Here is a 19,919-nt window from a genome sequence, read left to right as displayed (position 1 = left end):
AAATTTTAAATGATTCCAAATAAGTATAAACCTGAAATCTGTTTTTAAATATTTCAAAATTGGTCTCTTCGTTCAAATAGTACCTAGCTATATTATACATACAGAGTATCTCAGATATTTTTGTCAAAATTTAGCAGTCGATAGAAGTCCATATTTTAAAACAAAATGTATACATAAACATAGATCGTAGAATGCTTCATTTTCAACATACAGGATGGTGAACTATATAAAAAAATTATAAAAAGACATTTATTCAAAATTTACTAAATTATTTAACGTAGTTTAATGAAACTTAAGCTATTCTCTAATTATGAGCAAAAATTAACTAAATTGGTTTGCAATGCTGTTCCTTGTATAAAAAAATATAGGAATTTTTTGTTAGAAATATAGATTTAAATAAAATGTAATATGTTCCAAAGAGTAGACCTATGTATTCTTACTTATTTTGACGAACTAAATCCAAATCCGGTACCAGAATTGGCCCATCACCCTGATTTTTTTAAAATCACGTCTTAAATGAAGAAAATACGGAAAATCTCCCCTTGAGAGAGATCAGCATTAGGCATAATTGTAGCAACCGACTGAAAATGATTGCAGAACCATATTTATAAATATCCACCACCTCTCAGTTTTCTTAAATCGCCGAAAAACTTCAGTACCGCCGAGAAGAACGTTCTCAACGAAACTATGGCTATCTTTGTTTAACATGCCTATTTTCCTTTTCGTTTCTGTTGTACTCCTTTTTTCGCCTATCTGAAACCCAGTCTTTGCCAGGTCTGTATATTGTTCCTTAAGTCCTGATCCTAATGACCGTCGAGCTTCAATTCCTGGTCAATTTCTTAGAAGTTAACAGTACAGCCAGACAGTGATCTTACCAATTTAGAATTAAATACTTTGAGCGGGTGGCTGCTTTTGCATCAGTTACATCATGATTTTCGAAATGGATTGCACCAATAATACCTTCATACCTTATTCACAGAAGTAGATGGAACAAATATGGTTCATCTATTCTACTTAGTACCTTAATACTAATCTCGGTACCAAGAAAGATATCGTTTCTATTTTAAATTGGCGACTTTGTTTTATAGTACACCCTTATTCTGGAAAATATTGGATTTTTCTTCCGTGTTTCACTATGCGTAGGCATAATACAAAGAGCTCTTGTCATGCTTTGTCAATTACCCAATCAACAATAACAAAATTTCAAAACTTTGAATTTTAGGTTGGGGAATAAATAATGACTTTTTTTCAAATTTAAGATATTTTATTTTTACTTCTATAATTATCAATACGCTAATCAGTGATGTGTTATCCATCGTTATTTATAACCTCCTTCCAACGTTTAACAAGTTTGTCAATTCCTCTTCTGTAGAAATCCTTCTTTTTTCACTCGAAAATCTCATCCAACCAAGCCCTTAACTCATTGTAGTTGTTAAAAGAAACACCACGTAAGGAGTTTGACAAAGAGCGGAAGAGGTGAAAATCAGAAGGCGCAAGATCGGGAGAGTAAGGTGGGTAGGGCAGAACTTTTGGTCATATTGGCGATATGTGGTCGCGTATTGCCATGTTGCAAAAGAACGTCTTATCGCCGATCAGGTTTTTTGTGGAATAGCCGCGTGGAATTGCCGTAGTTGTTGGACATCTACGTTGACGGTTTGATTGTTTGGTAATAAAGAATCCTTTTCCAATCCCACCAAACACATAACATTGTCTTTTGAGGCTGAAGTTCTGGTCTTGATCACGGGGCTAACCATTCTTTCGCTGTTTTAAGTTTTCATCGCCAGTGACAATACGATGAAGAAAATGTTCCTTATAACCAAGTGTTGATCGATGACGACAGAGAAAACCAGCGGCAATTGCGGAGCATTGATTCTTATTATTTTACATGCGAGATCTAAGTGCCGAGTCTTTGAACTGCTCCCATCAAATGCAAGTGATTTACTATTATTTTGTGATCACATCCCATCTCCCGAACAAATTTCCTTGTTGATTGTCTTGGATTTTCCTGAAGGAGTCGATTCGATTGCTCTTAATCAAATTCAACAGGGCGTTCAGAACGATTCAAGTCTTCAAGGTTGAAATTACCTACTTAGAACGCAAAAACCATCGATAAGCGGCTTCTTCATTCATTGCATCATCACCATATATGGCACAAATTTTCCGAACAGTTTTATCAACCTGACATTCCATTTCAAATGAATTAAATCTAAGGAAGCAACCAAAAACACAATCTGATAGAGCAATTAGGTCTGTTTCGAATGACACGATGTGTCAATTTGACATTGAGTTTAATTTTCAGGTGATTTTTTAAATTGAATAAAAAAACGAACATTACTTATTCCCCAACCCATTATTTTGTAGTTTAAGAAGCCATTGGTATTAACACAGACAATATAGCTTCGCTCTAGACCGCTACTGGAATAGGACAGCAGTTTTAAATTTGCGAATTGCCGATAGAGTACGCCAGCAGTCGAATTTTAGGAAGAATCAAATGCAGCGGCCCGCATTCCTACGCGTATCCTAGCAATATATAAACAATAGTTTGGCAATATTGCCAGGCGCACTTACGGATTTATTTTGTACACTTTTTTTATCAATGTCTGTTTTTTGCGTTACTGTATTTATTTAAATGTATGATGTAGGTACTGATAAAAAGTTTTGAAGTATCAACCAATACCTATGTAGTTTCAGATGATATTCTGCTTCTGTGTCACAGTTGGGCTATTTAATCATCATTTCGTTAATACTACTATTTGAATTTTTTGGTATTAAAATACTGCAGAAAATATAATTCCAAATAAACAAAATTCGTAATGATATTTTAAACAGCTTGTAATATAATTTTTTTAATATTTGATGATAAAATTTAATATACCTTACAAAGTGGGTTATTAGTACGCCGCGGAATGTAGGTACATGGTTTTTTGGTATGGTAAATGTACAACTTTTCCTTCATTTCTTTTGACATTATCAAAATTTGCTTAATTAAATAATATTAAAATACCTACCAATTTTTACAAATTTTCCACATGCAAGTAATTTATATGATACCATTGAAAATATGCTTTAATTTACTACTTGTTGCCTTAAAAACAAATTCAGAATTATCAAACATTTCATTCTGTATTTTTTCTTTCAATCCTTGTAAATTTTAAGGTCTTTAATAATATATTTTGTTGAAGTGTCCCCACAAAAATATGTCTAAAGGGCTGAGATCGGGGCTGTTTTCTGGACACCTGGTTTCTAATAATAAATTTTTTTTTGTGTTTGTTGATGGGATTCTTCCTCCAAAATAAATTTGCCGATATTCCTGAAGAACTTTCGCACATTATTTTTATTTGAATAATACAGTTTATGTTTTATTTTTCCTCATCATCCCATTTTAATTTTTTTTTAATTAAAATGGGTTATTCTGATATTGATAAATCTCATGTATTTTTAAAGGAAGGTTCGTTTCTGTCATTTTTGTGTGATTGTGTGCGAGACAGATAGAGTTATAGTGTGCGATAGAGATAGAGTGATTTTGTTGTCATAGAGGGTTGCTCTCTCTCTTTCTCTCTGCTGTCTTCAGGAGTTTCTGAGGCTTCCCCAACATCATCAGGACACCTAAGGAGGGAGCGTGGGGTAGAGTGCGTGGCCTTTTTAGCCTTCGTCATCGAGCTATGACGTCACAGAGAAAAAAAAAACAGTTTTTGCTCGTAACTTGGAAATGACTCGAAATATCAAAAAATCTCCTGAGGGTTGCTTTCGCAGTACAGCAAGAATAAAACGCTCTCTCAATGGTACAAATAAACTATTTTTATTGAAAACTAAACTTGTTTAGAAAAAGTAATGTTGACGGTTTGAGAGTTTGCTGGAGAGTGTCCTGTGGTTGAAGTCGGTCGTAGGTAGCTTGGTAGTCGGTGGCAGAAGTCCCTCGTCCTGGCGCCACTCTGCAGGAGTCGGCTTCCGGGAACCCCGTGGTGCGTCCGGCGGCGTACTTGACGTTGTGCTTAAAAATGGGTCACATGCAACATGTGTACCCACACCCCCATGGTTCTAAGTAAAAAGCGCCGAAGTCCGCATGTCGAAAAAAAAAAAAATGGGACCAACAGTGTGTATAACTCGGAAACGGTGCATTAAATCGAAAAAACAATTGAAAAAATAGCAAAATGTGCGAAGTCCATATGTCGAAAATAAATTTTGGAAAAAGACTGTGACTTCATATGATAAAAAAGCCGTATAACTCGGAAACGATGCGTTGAATCGAAAAAATTATTTAAAAAATCTCTCCACACCCCTGGTTTTGATTGTCCGTTCTGCGTTGAATGGAAAAGGTCCGTAGTCCGTATTTCGAAAAACAAAAAAGTTAGTCAAAAATTGCAACACCAGTAGAGAACGTATTATATTATCTCTCATTGATTGATAATTTGTTGTTTTTTTTTAAATAAATTTCGTATTCAACCACCCCTAGATGTTCCAACAATTTTATTAATTAAAAAATTAAGGTACTATTCTTAAGGACATGTTTTTTAATTTTTTGAAATAAATAATTACCTAATAAGGTAAATTCCTAGTTTTAATTCTAACTTGATTTATTTTATTTAGCACTTAACACAAATGTCATTTCCAAACAAAAGATAAGTTCCATATAACTCTTCAATTACATAATTAAATGCATTAAATTTAATTGGCAGTTATTATTATTTGGCAACAAAGCCACTGCTAGAACTGCCTCCTATTATCGAGTAGAAGAGTTACCACGCTAAATTTTATTGCTGGATGCCGGCTAACGAGAGCCTACCTCCTTTTTAGGTTGCCAATTTCCAGCATTTAGCGCGCGGTCTGAAGGATAAGCTATATTGTCTGTGGTATTAAGTCAATTTTAGTTTAATTTCGTAATTACAATTTGGCATTAAGTTTAGTTAGATAAACTTATTATGTGGCCTTTTAACCCAATTAATTTCGTGCTATTTTGTAATATTTTTTTGTCAACATTTTTTTCACGATAAAAAGACCACAGAGGATACTTCGCAATATAGTAATTTGCTGGTTCAACATTCAAAGACGGCTAGATGCCTGAGAAAGAACCATTCCGTCGTTATCTAATCCGCTTTTATGCTCAATGTCTCACATACAGTCGGCTATCTGGAACAGATGGTTATTGAATGTTAATGAAATGAAAGTATAGGGAATTATTACACTACTATGAGTGATACAATCAGTTAAATTGCTCTGGACAAAGTATCCGTGAAACGGTTGTTCACGCTTGATTGTGTACGTGGAATGTCAACTAATTAATAATTTTTTTATGTGTAATTAATGTAGGTGTTGTAAGTAAGAACAATCAGTTCACTTATATCTTGATTATCTGATGAATTTATGACATTATATAGGTATAGAAAAGGTTTGAAATAAATACGTATTATATAGTTTTAAACTGAAACTCACATTGTTACGTACCAATAAAAATTTAAAATTTTAATTCTAAAATGGTTGGGTAATTAATAAATGTAATCGGGGCCATTTTGAACATTTGCGGTAATAAAACAAAAAGTAGTACCTACTAAATTATTGTTTATTTAATTCCTCCATTTTTTGACAACTGGGATAAAAAAGTAGGTATAACCTTATATCGCTGAATTCGTCTTTAGAACGGCTATCTATTTATACTATAAAATATAGAGCGTCCTATTAAAAAAAAATTGAGAATATTGCAGGAAAGTGATAATTTCTATTTACTAATTGACCTGTTTCAGCGATTTTTTTAAATTCCAACTGGAAAAATTTTTAATTTTGTTCCATTATTTTGGGACACACTGTATATCAAGAAATGTATCAGACTAGTTTTTAGCAAATAGCCTTGTCCTTACCATCCAAAAAAACAGACAATATTTTTTTTTCTTTAATTCAAATTATGCCAACAATGAAACTGCTACAAGTAATGGAATAGTTTGTCGGGTATTTCAATTGCTACAAGGTCAGACATATTCGTCTATTAAATATCAAATTGAATAAAGCAACTTTAGTTAAAATAACGTAGTTTTTATATTTTCACAATGTGACGTCGAATTTTTTATTGACACTATTATAACCAATACTAATTAATATTAATTTTTATACGACTGCCTTGCAAAAGGGAGTTTTGCGCACGGAAAACACGCTCTGAAAACGGTATTTTGCACACGCCGTGTGCTAAACATTTTGCACACGGTTATGTCATCTTTGCACATGCGTCTTCAGATTGTGATTTTTGTTTGATGTTGTCACCCAAATTATGCAATGTTTCAAGTTGGCTGAGTTTCAGAGCAACCGTCACGGCTCCTTTATTTTGTTGATTAGATACTTCAAAAATTGTTGAATTCCCGAAGTTTGAGTGTGAAAATGTGTGATCCTGAAGAGATTTTACAGAAAGCAAGCGAAATATGTTCGGAACTGCTGCCCACAAAATCCAGAAGCAGGTATGAAGCTGAGTTAAGCCGATTTATGGACTGGCGACTAGCCAAAAATGTCCAAACTTTCTCAGAAAACGCAGTAATGGTGTATTTTGAAGAACTATCTAAGAAATATAAATCTTCGACGTTGTGGACGATTTTTTCGATGCTCAAGTCAACGTTAAGTGCCAATCACAACATAGATCTTGGAAGCTATAAAAAGTTGCAAGCGCTAATCAAACGAAAATCCGAAAACTACGTCCCAAAGAAGTCCCAAATCCTCACAGAAGATGATTTTTGCCGGTTTTTGACGAAAGCATCAGACGACAAATATTTACTTATCAAGGCGGTGGTGGCAGTTGGACTATCTGGGGCATGTCGAAGGGAGGAATTATGTTATCTCAAAATAGAAGACACCAAAGATTTCGGCAGTGCTATGCTGATTAAACTGAAGAATACAAAAACAAAGGTACCAAGGTGTTTTACAATTACAGGAAACCTTTACACTATCTTAAAAAAGTACTGTGCTCTTCGTCCTCCTAATCTGAAGACAGGCAGGTTTTTTTTAAACTATCAAAACGGAAAATGTTCAAGCCAAAACGTTGGCATCAACAAAATTGGAAACATGGCTAGGGAAATCGCCAAGTTTTTGATGCTAGAGAATCCAGAAAGTTACACGGGACATTGTTTTCGGCGTTCATCGGCCACAATTTTAGTCAATTCTGGCTCAAATCTGCTTGCCCTCAAACGCCATGGAGGGTGGAAATCCAGTACAGTTGCCGAAGGCTACGTTGATGACTGTTTGAGAAATAAAATGGAAGTTTCGAAAAAGATAGAGTCTTCAGTGTCTTCTGCTGCCACAGAACCAGAACAACGATCGTCTACTGGAATACAACAAGAAAACAACGACCGCACGCTGAAAAACTGCACTAAAAACACGACACCAAAAATATTCTCTATTACCGAAAACAAGGTGCACAATAATACTGCTTTTCCCAGCGTAACCTTGAAGGAATGTTCAAATGTTACCATAAATATTAAATATTAGTTTCTTTTGTTAATGCGTTAGCAATTTTCTTAATAAAAACGAGTCAAATTAAAAGTTGTATTTAATTTATGTTGTTAATGCGTTGGCAATTTTAGTAATAAAAACGATTTAAATTAAAATTTGATTTTTGTGGTCTCTGTTTGCAGTCGTATAAAAAGTATCGTAAAAAAACTCGTTTGAAAACCTCTTTGCACACTCACTCGACTTGTGCACCTCGCCTTCGGCTCGGTCCACCAATATGTCTCGCTCGTGTGCAAAGAGTCGTTTTCAAACCTTGTTGTTTAATATACTATTATAAGTCTGTGCTAAATAAATAAAAATAAAGTAGATTAGGCGTCCACTTGAATTTCACGACTATCTCCTTGAAGTCAGGATTTTATTTTACCCACTTTTATAAGAGAAACAAATAAATATTTCAAAGATTGTTTGATGAAAAGATTCAACCTTTCCCTAATTTTGTATCTTCAATTACAATTTTAAATTCGAACTTTGATTCTTAATGGTAACCAAACAATTAATCAAGAATAATTCTAAAGCAGTCCATTCACAAAAAAGTATAACATTATTTTGTGCGAAATCATTAAAAGTCCAAGCAAATTATTTTCATAAAATCGTAAAATTTTCTGAAGAGACATAAATTTCTACGCGGATGTTAATCCTAAAAAAAGTTATTTTTTTAGTACTGTAACTTCTACAACGTATTCCGAAAGATGCGCAGATTTTTGGGAAGGGTACTCTTCAGCTATTCTTCATATTTTTGGTTTGATTAAGCATTTATATGGTAGCTCAAAGAAGCCATCTTCCTAGGTTCTACCAAAAAATGTTTAACACCTTTTCAAAGTAGAATGACGTTTTAAGACGATATTCTTTTTAGCACCTTGTACTTAGGAGTTGAAATGAAGAACCCTTATTTTATCGTCTTCTTTAGGCCTCCTTTAAATGTGAATATCTGTCGAATGATAGTACTTATCTTCATTATTTCAGAACGATGTGTAGAATAAATATCAGTCCATTGGAAAATTAAAATCAACATGCTATTATACAATTTTAATTAAAAAAATTATGAACAAGTTATGTATTGCTACATAAATAATGATATTTGTCCTAAATTTTGGGTAAGGGTTTATGTAATAAAAACAGTTATTATTTTTGATCCAGTTAAAACAATTGGAACGTGTATTTGCAAATAATAACACCTTAAAGGAAGTTACATAATTAAAGTAAAACCATTAAATATATCGCCTTAGGTTAACAGATCAATTTAAGAAAGTTAATACTTTAGTACTGTTATTCACCTAGAAATTTTACCAAAAAAAAAACCGAATTATTAGATTCGGTTACCACAAGGTAGGAGTTTAAATACCAAACAAGCTGGTGCCTAGTTAAATGAGATTTCTTGCGAGATAAGTATGTAACATTGGATAGTCAACAACCAAGTAATACTAGTAATTAATAACGATTTCATGGACCTGCATAGTTGAATTAATTGTTCTATACGAATGGTTTATGTAAACCACATACCTACGGGTTTAATAATATGTATGTATTATGTTGCAAGTCATTATAATTGTTTTAAACTTACGTGTAATATAATTGGCTTAAAAATATATTTTGGGCGAACAGTTGCAGTTTTGAAGATGTTTTACACGTTAGTTTTTAGTGACTAATCAAATAATTATAAATTAAATAAAGAAAAGAATTTTGAACATTAAAGGGTCAGAAGAATTTTCGAAATTTTTCCGTGATTTTTGACAGACTGTATTTAGGTGAAAAATGGTCGTATCGGGAAGTAAAAAAAAACATTTTGAAGCTCTAAGATTCTAGTTTTTAGATCTTTTGGTCGAAATATTTTAGGAGCTACAGTTATCATACAATTCTAAGAAAAAGCGCGACAAAAAATTTTTGCAAATTTTCCTTTTTTTTCTGAGTCCACGGACTTGGAAAAATTTTTTTCAGCTAAGCCACTGCATGGATCAGATAGTTTGTTTATTCTGCTTCAATTTCCTTTTTTTTTTTTTAATTTCGATACGACCATTTTTCATCGAAATATTGGACTTTTAATAGAAAAGGATCCCTTTGTCTTCAATCATCGGTATCTTCGAGACAAGTGGTCGTACAGAGAATTGAAGGGCATTTTCGAAAACTGGAATAACTTCCTATGACATGCTGATGCAACTTTTTAGAAAAAATTTTTTTTCATCTTTTACACGAATTTAAAAACAGGGAAAAAATGGTAATTTATGGTTTTTTAGAAAATTGACGGCTAAATTAGAAATATTCACGAAATGACTAATATTAAGCATAACTTTTACAGTTCGATATACCCAGAAAAATCCTGTGAAGTTTCATCTCGATCTAGGGAACCGTTTCATTGTTTCAAACAGTCAAACTTTTGAAAAAAATTAAAAGGTCATGTTTTTTGAGCTTAAACACTTCATAATCATGATTAAAATGGAAAAAAATTTTAAGGTTTTCTCACACTTTTACCGCAAATAACGTCTAAATTGATGAAAAAAAAAAAAAAAATTCGAAAATTTCTTTTTGTTTTTTTGAAAAACCTTCCGGACATTGAAGAAAATAAAATCCAATTGTTTTCAGCACGATTTCGTCCTTTGTTTCTGTTCATCAACTTTTAATTAAATTAAAATTAAAGTTTGCGATGACCAAACCAGATTTCGACCCAGATTCATACCGTTTTTTGAGACAAATTATTAATTAATTAATTTTTGTGCAGTCTGTAATCACTTAAAAAACAGATTTTTTCAAAACTAAGCTTTTTCTTCTATGAAAAAAATATTTTTTTTTTATAAATTTAAACGTTATTTGCGGTTAAAAAGTGAGAAAACTTAAAAAAAATTTTTCCATTTTAATCGTGATTATAATGTGTTTAAGGTCAAAAACGCGACCCTTTATTTTTTTAAATTTGACTGTTTGAAACAAAGAAACGGTGCGCTAGATCGATATGAAGTGATGTGTTTTTTGGATTATATTTTGTATTTGTCTCATTTTTTCAGTGTAATATTTTTTGGTTAGGCTAAACTATTTTTATAAAAATAACCTTTGACTGTTTCTTTTGACGAAAGGACTTGGTTCACTAATTTCAAAATTTTTTCATTAGCAAAATACCCAAGATATAAAGAAAAAATCACTAAGTAGTTTTAGGAAAATTTAAAAAATCAGTTTATACCAATCAAAATAGAAGTCTGTAACGATTTTTGAACCTTGAATTCTGTATTTTCCCCAGTGTGTGTTAGTTGGTCGTAATTTTGAAAATAAGTAGGTCCGTCGCCTGACTGCTCGTTCACATGATACGATGAAAATGTCGAATGACGTAGTGGCGCATAGTTTTAAATCTGCATGTTCAGACGATGGATCTTCACTTTGATTCAATATACAGGGTGTTTCTAAAATAGGGTTCCAAACTTCTGCTGCGTTTATGATTCATTAAATTAAGTCAAAAAGTTTCTTTTAACATGTGCCCTAAAACGCACCCTTAGGAAGTTATATGCCCTTAAAAGGCCTCAAACAAAACTGGTTTTTTTCTGTTATTGACAAAACGGTCGCAAATAAATAGAAAAAAATGTATGGGTCTTACATAACTTTTTACGTTAAATAACATGGGCTACTCCGTTTTTCGACATGTAAATCATATGCGTCCCATTTAGGTTGGCGAAGGGGGTAAAAGTGAAAAAAAATAGTTTTGTTTGAGCCCTTTTAAGGGCATATAACATCCTAAGGGTGCGTTTTAGGGCACATGTTAATAGGAACTATTTGGCTTATTTTAATGAGTTATAAACGCAGCAGAACTTTGGAACCCTATTTTAGAAAAAAATAAAAAACTTTCGGTAACTAACATTTCCTATTTCATAAACACGACAGAAGACGATTATACTACAACAAATGAAAGCGTTCCTGCTAAGAAACTACTATAGTTAACAACAACCAGCACTTAACTATAATTACTGGGCGTTTTAAAAAAACATACTTTTATAGGTACTGGTATTCTATATTATTTACACGTATTTTTCCTCTGTTGTAAAGGTAATGTCAAGCTAATTCAAATTCGATATATATTTTTTCGTATCAAATGAAGTCAAATAATGTTCTTCGATACCAGAAATATAGGTATGTATAAGATATCTAACCTCAAAGATAATACTCGAAACCGTTGATTGTGATAAACATTCTAACGGTTACATGCCCCAACGCAACAATCTAGCAAATAACTGGTAATAAATAATTACCTAAAATAAAAGCTAAAAATGATACGTATAGACATAATTAATATAAAAGCACTTAAGTACCTACTTATTCAAAGAAATATCTTGTTCTAACATCACTCTAGACAAACATTAACACGTAAACAAATGCTACAGAAAGATCTGTGTGTTTCCACTGTTTATTTAGGATTGTTTCATGAGGTACAGAATGGAATAGAACAAAGTCATACAGAGTGATTCACAATAGATGCGCTATGAAAAATGGAGTCATTATCGTAAAAAAATTGTGTAAAATCCTTATAGTTTCCGAGAAAAAAATTATTGAAGTTGTAGTATTTTCAACCTTTACATCGCTGGGCTACTGTAGTCTCTAACGTAAGTTGCCCACGTGGCCTCAGGCAATTCCGAATACTGATATCCGATTTTAGTATTATTGTTGCGATAGTATCTACATTAGTTGTTCAAGTGTCAAAAATGGTTAACGTCTATATCAAACTAGGAGTTGATGGGTATCATATTAATTAATGGTGCAGCAAGACAACATTTGTGTTATGGTGTAACATTTATGTTATGGTGTGTTTGTGTTAGTTCGTCGAAAGTTCTGAATCTGTATATAGACAACATAGAACTCTTACATGTTGTAACAACAGTGTCAAAAGTATTGATTATGACTAAATTAATGTGAATTGTTTTTATTTGCTCTACTAAATTTCATTTTAGAAAACAAACATAATTAGTAAAAATATCGTGTTAATTTAAACAAATTCTAAACTTTCTTTTAAAAGAACCTTATCAAATAAAGTCAAATAATATACCAGATACCTTTTACATACCTTGTTTTTTAAAACATTGTAACTCGAATTCTAAAAACTAACTAAATGTTGAACATTGTTTTTTATTCATAATTAAATATGCCCTGAGTACTTTAGCTACAGGATGATACACACATTATACATATATTTATTTATTTAATTTTACTGTGTTTTTAATACGTAAATCCATATAATTAACAGTTCATTGCTTTATTGAGTAATACATCTATCATTAATGAAGTGGTGTTACGCGCCAAGCGTGGAGGAAAAAGATGACGATATATTTAAATGTTGTTACCCTCTGCATTATTAAAATTAAATAAACTTTCATTTTTAATGATTTAATCGTATGACAATGGGAAATTCATCACAATTGTTACAGGAAATTAATATCATAACCATGTGAATATTCTGTTTACTTTGTTCCACGCTTTGTTTGAAATCAGGTACCCTAAAAAAATAATTACATAAAAAAATCTGCAATAGATTTGATGAAATATTGTGCTGTTTAATGCAATCGCAAGGTAGAAAGAGTTCGATTTGAGTCATTATTTGGCACGCCTTCCTTTCCCCATCCAGTTATTCCAGAGACGTTAGAAGAGAAATCTAAGGGTGTAAGATCAGGAGAACGTGCTGGCCATCCTAGAGATTCTCGCCTCCCTATCTACCGATACAGAAATGTTGGGTCGAGGTGTTACCGGACATTGATTCGGCAGTGTGGTGGTGCTCCATCATACTGGAACCATATCACTACGACTGTAACTTGTGGGTTTACTTGAGCAGGATATAAGTTTGCTAAAGTTGGCACGACATTATTTTGTAGCAAAAGTAAATAATTCTCCATTCAAATTGCTATAATGACATGGTCTCCAATTATTCCCGACCAAATATTAACCGTTTCAGGATTTTGCATATGTAATTCTCTCCAGTGATGATTTTCATTAACCCAGTAGCGACAGTTTTGACTATTAACATGGCCGTGAAGAATGAAAGTGGACTCATTAAGAAGAAAACATTTTCTAGTTGGATAACATTTTTATATAACCTTTGCTTTATTTGATCACAAAAATAAGTTCTTCTATTAAAGTCGCCCTCATTAAGCTCCTGTTTATAGGGGTGCATTTTGTTTTCTTTTAATACGCGAATAATCGAAGAATGGGAAATATTCAATGCTAAAGTTGCTTTTCGACTTGAACTATGTAGGTTCTCTTCAAACTCGAGCAGTACATTTAATTTGGTACCGTTAGTCATTGCTTTGGTCTTTTTTTATCTGTAGTATCTTTTTTAAAGAGGAATAACCAAAGTATATAAAAATTCAGTTTTCAAATTTATAAAATGACACCTGTCAAAACTTTGGCCCAACGAGTGAGGTGGCAAGTCCGTTCCTGACTTCCTCAACGGTGTAAAATATCTACCGTAATATGGCTTTATGAGCCTTTATGGGCTACATAAAATATTAAAATTTCATTAAATTATATAAGTCGGTTCAAAAATTAGAACCGAAAAGGTAAATCGCTAGGTACCCCTTTGGGGCTCTGTATCTCCGTTAAGGGACACTTTAGGAATTTTGTGTTTATGACAAATTAGGGTTATTTTGACCTCCCTTATACACTCCTGAGAGTATGCCATATACTTACCAGACACCCTGTATACAATTACGACCAACATAATAATATAATTTCCATCGGAAAATTTGGAAAACTAATTTTTTTTTTAATAACAACTAAAATCTCAACTGTTTTCTAAATCTTTTTAAATAAATTTATGAATATTATTTTTATGGGAAAAATATTTATTTGAAAACGAATAAGTCTTAGTTTTATGCGAAAAAGTTGACTGTTTTAATTTATATTAAAAGGTATTTTTGATGAAAGTGCGTTTATAATAAAAAAAATTTTGAACGTTAGGCAGGTAGATAATGTTAGTATTTTAATCTTTGATCTATAAAATATTTTGCTATAGGTGAGTATGGTAACTTATATTATTCTCATCTTTGAATCAATAAAAAATAATAGCAATAATAGCGACTGTACATTTTGATATTTTTCTTTTAGATTAATTCATCTCGTAATATTAAATAATTAACATTTTTTGAAATAATAATTTACAAAAAAATGTATTTTAATTTTATACTAAGCAATTTAAGCATTAGAAAATAGAGGCAAGTCATGGCAAGAAGCAAAGCTAATAGCAAGAGACAAAAAGCAATGGAGAAAATTTGTATATAAATAGTTAGGAAATTAATTATATGAAATTATTTGTAATCCCGACACCTAAGGGTAAAAGGGAATTTGATTATATATATATATATGGACAATGGTTTTNTATATATATATATATACTAAGTAATTTAATATAAAAAGTGAGAGGTATCCATTAGAAAAATGAGAAATATAAAGAAAAAAATGCGATTTAATATTAAACAAAAAGTAAAAAATCTCATTTTATCTGTGAACTCTAGCATCTGTGTTTTAATTTTTCATTTACTCTTTATTATAACATAAAAGTACAAAAGTATTAAATTTTTGCATTCAGTATTTTAGAATAAATTATAACAATTGTTATAAATGGAATTTAAAGTAACAATGACTTTTTTGAAATAATTATTTTATCAATACTTTTATTTCTTATCAATGGCCTATTTATTTAAGAAATACGTTTATTTAAGATCATGTGATCATATTTTATTATATAAAGAGCATTACTCTTTTACATTTATAAAAGAAATAAACCTAAATTAGCTGTAACTTTTTACATTTTTATCATCTATAAAGCCCCCTCTATAAAAAGTACGATATCTATATCTATATTCACATTTAATAAAAATTCGATTATTAAATTAAAGTGTGACACTTTATTTTTGATATATTTTATAAAATTTTTAAATTGTTTAATTCATTAAAAAAAATCCAAACTAAACTGCTGTAATGGAAATTTTGCCCAGCATTTGACTAATGAATATATAAAATATATGACATAATACTTGTATAATATTAAAGTTATCTTAATGTAATAATCCCAGAGGTATTAAACAATGACACAATAAATTTACACATACACACTAGTATAGTAAAATATAGGCCAACTATTTATTACTTACGAGTATTACAGTAATACATTTGTTCAAATCGTTCTATTTAGTAATAATTTACTCCTGGGCATATAGATATTTAATAAATCTATGCCACAACAAGTAAAAGTAACTTTATATTCTTCAAGGGAATTTCCGTGTACGCAAGGCATTTTATACATAAATAAGATTAGCCTATATTGAAATACTTCAGATACACATGCAACTGGTGCATCGACGTATTCTCAATATGCCTTTCACCAGAGTTAAATACTTTTCCAGTTGCATATATGTATATTGCATCGAAATTATTGAGAACATTCGTACATGTTGAAAATATATTGTGGAGACTGCAGCAGTTAAGAAGCGGGAAAGTTACGCATTCAAGTGGTTAATTAAACAACATTATCAAGTTAGTTTATAATTGCATATACAGTGCGTGCAGCGATTTTGTCCCGAAGAGGGAAATCCTTTTTATTTGTAGATTTATGTGGAAATGTCTATAAATTTTATAGAGAATGACTTTTATCATAAATTTACAAATACAGTTGTCTCTTTTCTAGACTCAATCATTGGACACACTGTATATAGTTGAATACAACTATTTTGAAATTATGTTAATACGTAAATTTATCTATTTTACAGATTTGGCAACCTAACGTATTGATAAACAATACAAATTACAGGGTGCACTATAGATAATACATAATATTATAATAAGAGTGCGTGTACAAAACTAAAATTAAATAAGAATAACAAATTACAATATACATATAATACAATAAATAAACAATATTAATAAGTAATTACCTAGTTTCAACATAATTATATGATTAAGTGTAAAAGAACAAAAGGGAAGAAAAACAAACAAAAAACAAAGCGCAACAAGAAAAAAAGAGGAGAAAAAAACATTCAATTGAATATCAAGCAAGAGCTTGGTGTCTAACCGAGTTGAAAGAGAGGCTGAAAATGTCGATATGATTAAAAAACAAATTACAAGATTTTTGCAACATACTAAATGGGAAGTTATTTGCAGCATTGGAGGCATACGCAGAGTGATAGAATAAATTTAAGGAGCGCGAAATATATTGTTTAATATTAAATGATAGCGAGCTGAAAATGTAGCTGCAGTGAATTTTCCCGAAAAATAATTTATACAAAAAAGAACTGGCGATATGTCTCCTAGAGGATGATTTTAACAGTCTATAGTGCTGTAAATTCGATTCATAGCTTAGTGGTAGCAAGTGCCTATTAAATCGATAGTTTAAGTTATAGATAAACTTTTGTTGGACTTTTTCTAAACGTTCGATATATCTAAGATATTGTCGCAAACTCAAGATGAGATCGGACCCTGGAATTATATAGTAAGATCAAGGACCTGAGGTCACGAAAGGATTTAGTTACACGTAAAAGAAATTTAAGATTACGCAAAGCCTTACGCACAACATATTCAACATGAATTTCGAAAGACATTTTCGAATAAAAAATGACATTCAGATCCCTAATGGAATCCACTTTTTGTAGCAGAGTATTGTTTATTTTATAATTAAAATCTATATTATTTTTTAGACGGTTGAATTTAATGAATTGACATTTATTAATATTATAGAACAATTTGTTAAAACAATCATTAGCGAAACGGTCGAGATCAGATTGAATATTCAGATAACCAGTAATAGATAAAATTCTTGAGAATATTTTCAGATCGTCAGCATAAAGTGCATACTCATAGTAGCGGAAACAGAAGCCAATGTCATTAATAAAAAAGAAAAGAGCAATGGTCCCAAATGCGGTATACAAGACGTAACGTGAACAAAATTTGACGTTGAATTATTGATTGACTCACATTGACACCTTAAATAGGATTTTATCCATCTTAATAGATTCCCATGTATACCGATATTCTCCAACTTTACGAACAATGTAGGATGGTGTACCTGATTTTGGGTTTCCAGAATTTCAATTATTTTTTGTACATATTACAAGATTAGTAGTAGGTAACCGACCTGCCTTGGAAAGAACCATGTTCCTCCTCTCTATAATAAGATTTTTATATTGAAAGAAAAGTTCCTCGGTATTAATAGCCTCAAATATCTTAGCAGGTATCGATAATAATAAAATTGGGCGATAATTAGTTACATCACTCTTACATCCTCCTTTATAAATGGACACGAGCCCCTTTCCAGGTGCTAGGAAACACACCTTCAGACAGTGACTTATTGAAAATTAAGTAGAGGTATTAGAAGCGATGTTTTGCAAGAATGAACAAATATTTCCGGCAGGCCATCTGGATCCGCTTATATAATCAATTATGCACGTTATGGGATGAAGCATAGATTTTATAGCATAGATTTTGAAGATTTAGAAATTAAAATTAATATTGCCTTGTCATTTACAATCCAATAACCTACAAATATTTTAACTGATGTTTGGAATATATTAATGCGCTGAATCCGAATCCGTCGTTAGATTTGCTGAAAATCCTATGGGTGCTGAAGACTCCTAGGATTTGAATAAACGGCTAAAAAGCGATCTAATGGGCATCAGTAACGTTTTGAAAATATTTATTTTAAACAGCGTTTTTAACCATCCATGTTCAGCGTGTCAAAATACATAGGAATAAGATTTGTTTGATAATTACTAACAAATTTATGTACAAAATGAAATGTTTATTTTAGAAAAATTCACAAATAAGTTATAATATATTCTCACCACAATTTTCAAAATCCTTAACAATAGTAATATAATTAATATGTTCTCTTTATTGCTCATAAATCAAAAAAGTTTTGAATTTTTTTGGTTTCAAAAAAATATACAGGATGTTTCTGAAACAAGTGCGTTCCTTAAAAAGGGTGATAGAGGGCACGAAAATAAGCAACTTTTATTAAACTGATGGTCTAAAACATTACGATTTAAATTGCCGTCGTTGGTATGACATCCAGCTTTGATATCGAAGTTGCCGAGCGCGAAAGCGTTGATGACGGCTTTGAGGGTTTAAATTTTGTGTTCGAAAACGCTGAAATTTATTCAAATCTCGTTTAAAAGTAACAAAAAATTAAACGAATTACTTACCAATATGCTGTACAAAAATTGTTGAAAGTTGTTTCCATGTGCTAATAAACTTGCTTCCAAACGACGACGGTCAAAATTCTGTCACCAAAAACACCACACCAGACATTCACTGAAAACTGTTGCTGGAACCGAGATATCTGTACAACGTGAGGATTTGCATCACACCAAAAGTGAATGTTGTGAAAATTTAGTAAAACAACATTCATCCGTAAAAAGCACATTGCTTGTAAAATCCGGATCTTGTGCTATTTGATGTTGAAACCACTGGGAGCTGAAAATCATTGTTATTTATTACCTGAACCCTTGGTACATGATAGGGTGTAATCATTGTTCCCGTAGTACTGTTAGATACACCCACTTTTCGGACAATGTCGCGAGTACTGCGCCTCAGATCCTCCTCAACGAGGTTTATGATGTTTTCTTCGTTGTCGAAAACATGTTGCGGCCTTTCCTGTCCACGACCTTCAAATGTCAGGTGGACATTCCCGGTATACGAATCCTTTTGCACTGTTCCATTGTTAGGTTATCGTCTGTTACGGTAACCGACCGCATACAAAGACAAGTCTGATTCAATAACATTGCAACACACAATTAAAAAACACAAGATATACTGACCTACCATCAGATTTGCTTGATTGTAGAAGTCACGTGAAACGTCAGCCAATTAGAGAAACCCTTCACGCATGTAGCGAGTCCGTAGCATTCTGTCCGTGCACGTGTACAAGATGCACAGGGTCAGTTTACATTTATGGTTAATTTTCTTAATTAATTTTCCCGAAAACAGAAGCATTTAGACCACCCGTTGCTTTATAAAAGTTGCTCATTTTAAACTCTATCAACCTTTTCAGGGAACGCACTTATTTCAGAAACACTCTGTATAGTATGTATCTTAATTGTTAGTGACAACTTTTAGTAGTAAAATTTTTATGTTTCAGGAAGAAGTTAATCTACTATGAATAAATTAGTATGCTCTTCGGGTATATTTCTTCTTCAGATAATCTTATCGACAGTTGACAGCACCAATTCTGGGTACAATATATTTTTACAACCACAAGTTGATGGAAGCGCCTATTTCCCTAGTCGCCCATATTCCAGTGAAGTTATCAAACCCTCGAACCTTGACATTTTTGGAGGGTAAGAAAGTTTGTTATTAGTTTTTAAGTTAATAGAGTTTAATAGATATTGTAGTATAACAACCCTAGGTTCGACAAAAAATAAGTAAACGTAATTGTGGCCAAAAATGTGATCGTCATAAGGAATACCTACGTTGTGTGTATTTATTTT

The 19,919-nt window shown here is 31.8% G+C and overlaps 1 protein-coding gene across 1 annotated transcript in view; it reads left to right on the top strand.

The window, feature by feature from the left end:
• LOC108914103 (peroxidase) overlaps positions 1 to 19,919 on the top strand; it is a 46,209-nt gene that overhangs the window by 11,104 nt on the left and 15,186 nt on the right. Inside the window, exon 2 of the mRNA XM_018719818.1 lies at positions 19,571 to 19,769. Coding sequence (XP_018575334.1) covers positions 19,588 to 19,769 — 182 coding nt within the window. The 5' untranslated portion in view covers positions 19,571 to 19,587. The remainder of the gene's footprint in view (positions 1 to 19,570; positions 19,770 to 19,919) is intronic.

Source organism: Anoplophora glabripennis, unplaced genomic scaffold (genome assembly GCF_000390285.2).
Source record: "Anoplophora glabripennis isolate ALB-LARVAE unplaced genomic scaffold, Agla_2.0 scaffold704, whole genome shotgun sequence".
Classification (NCBI taxonomy): Eukaryota; Metazoa; Arthropoda; class Insecta; order Coleoptera; family Cerambycidae; genus Anoplophora; species Anoplophora glabripennis.
This window is presented reverse-complemented; position numbering and strand designations above follow the sequence as displayed.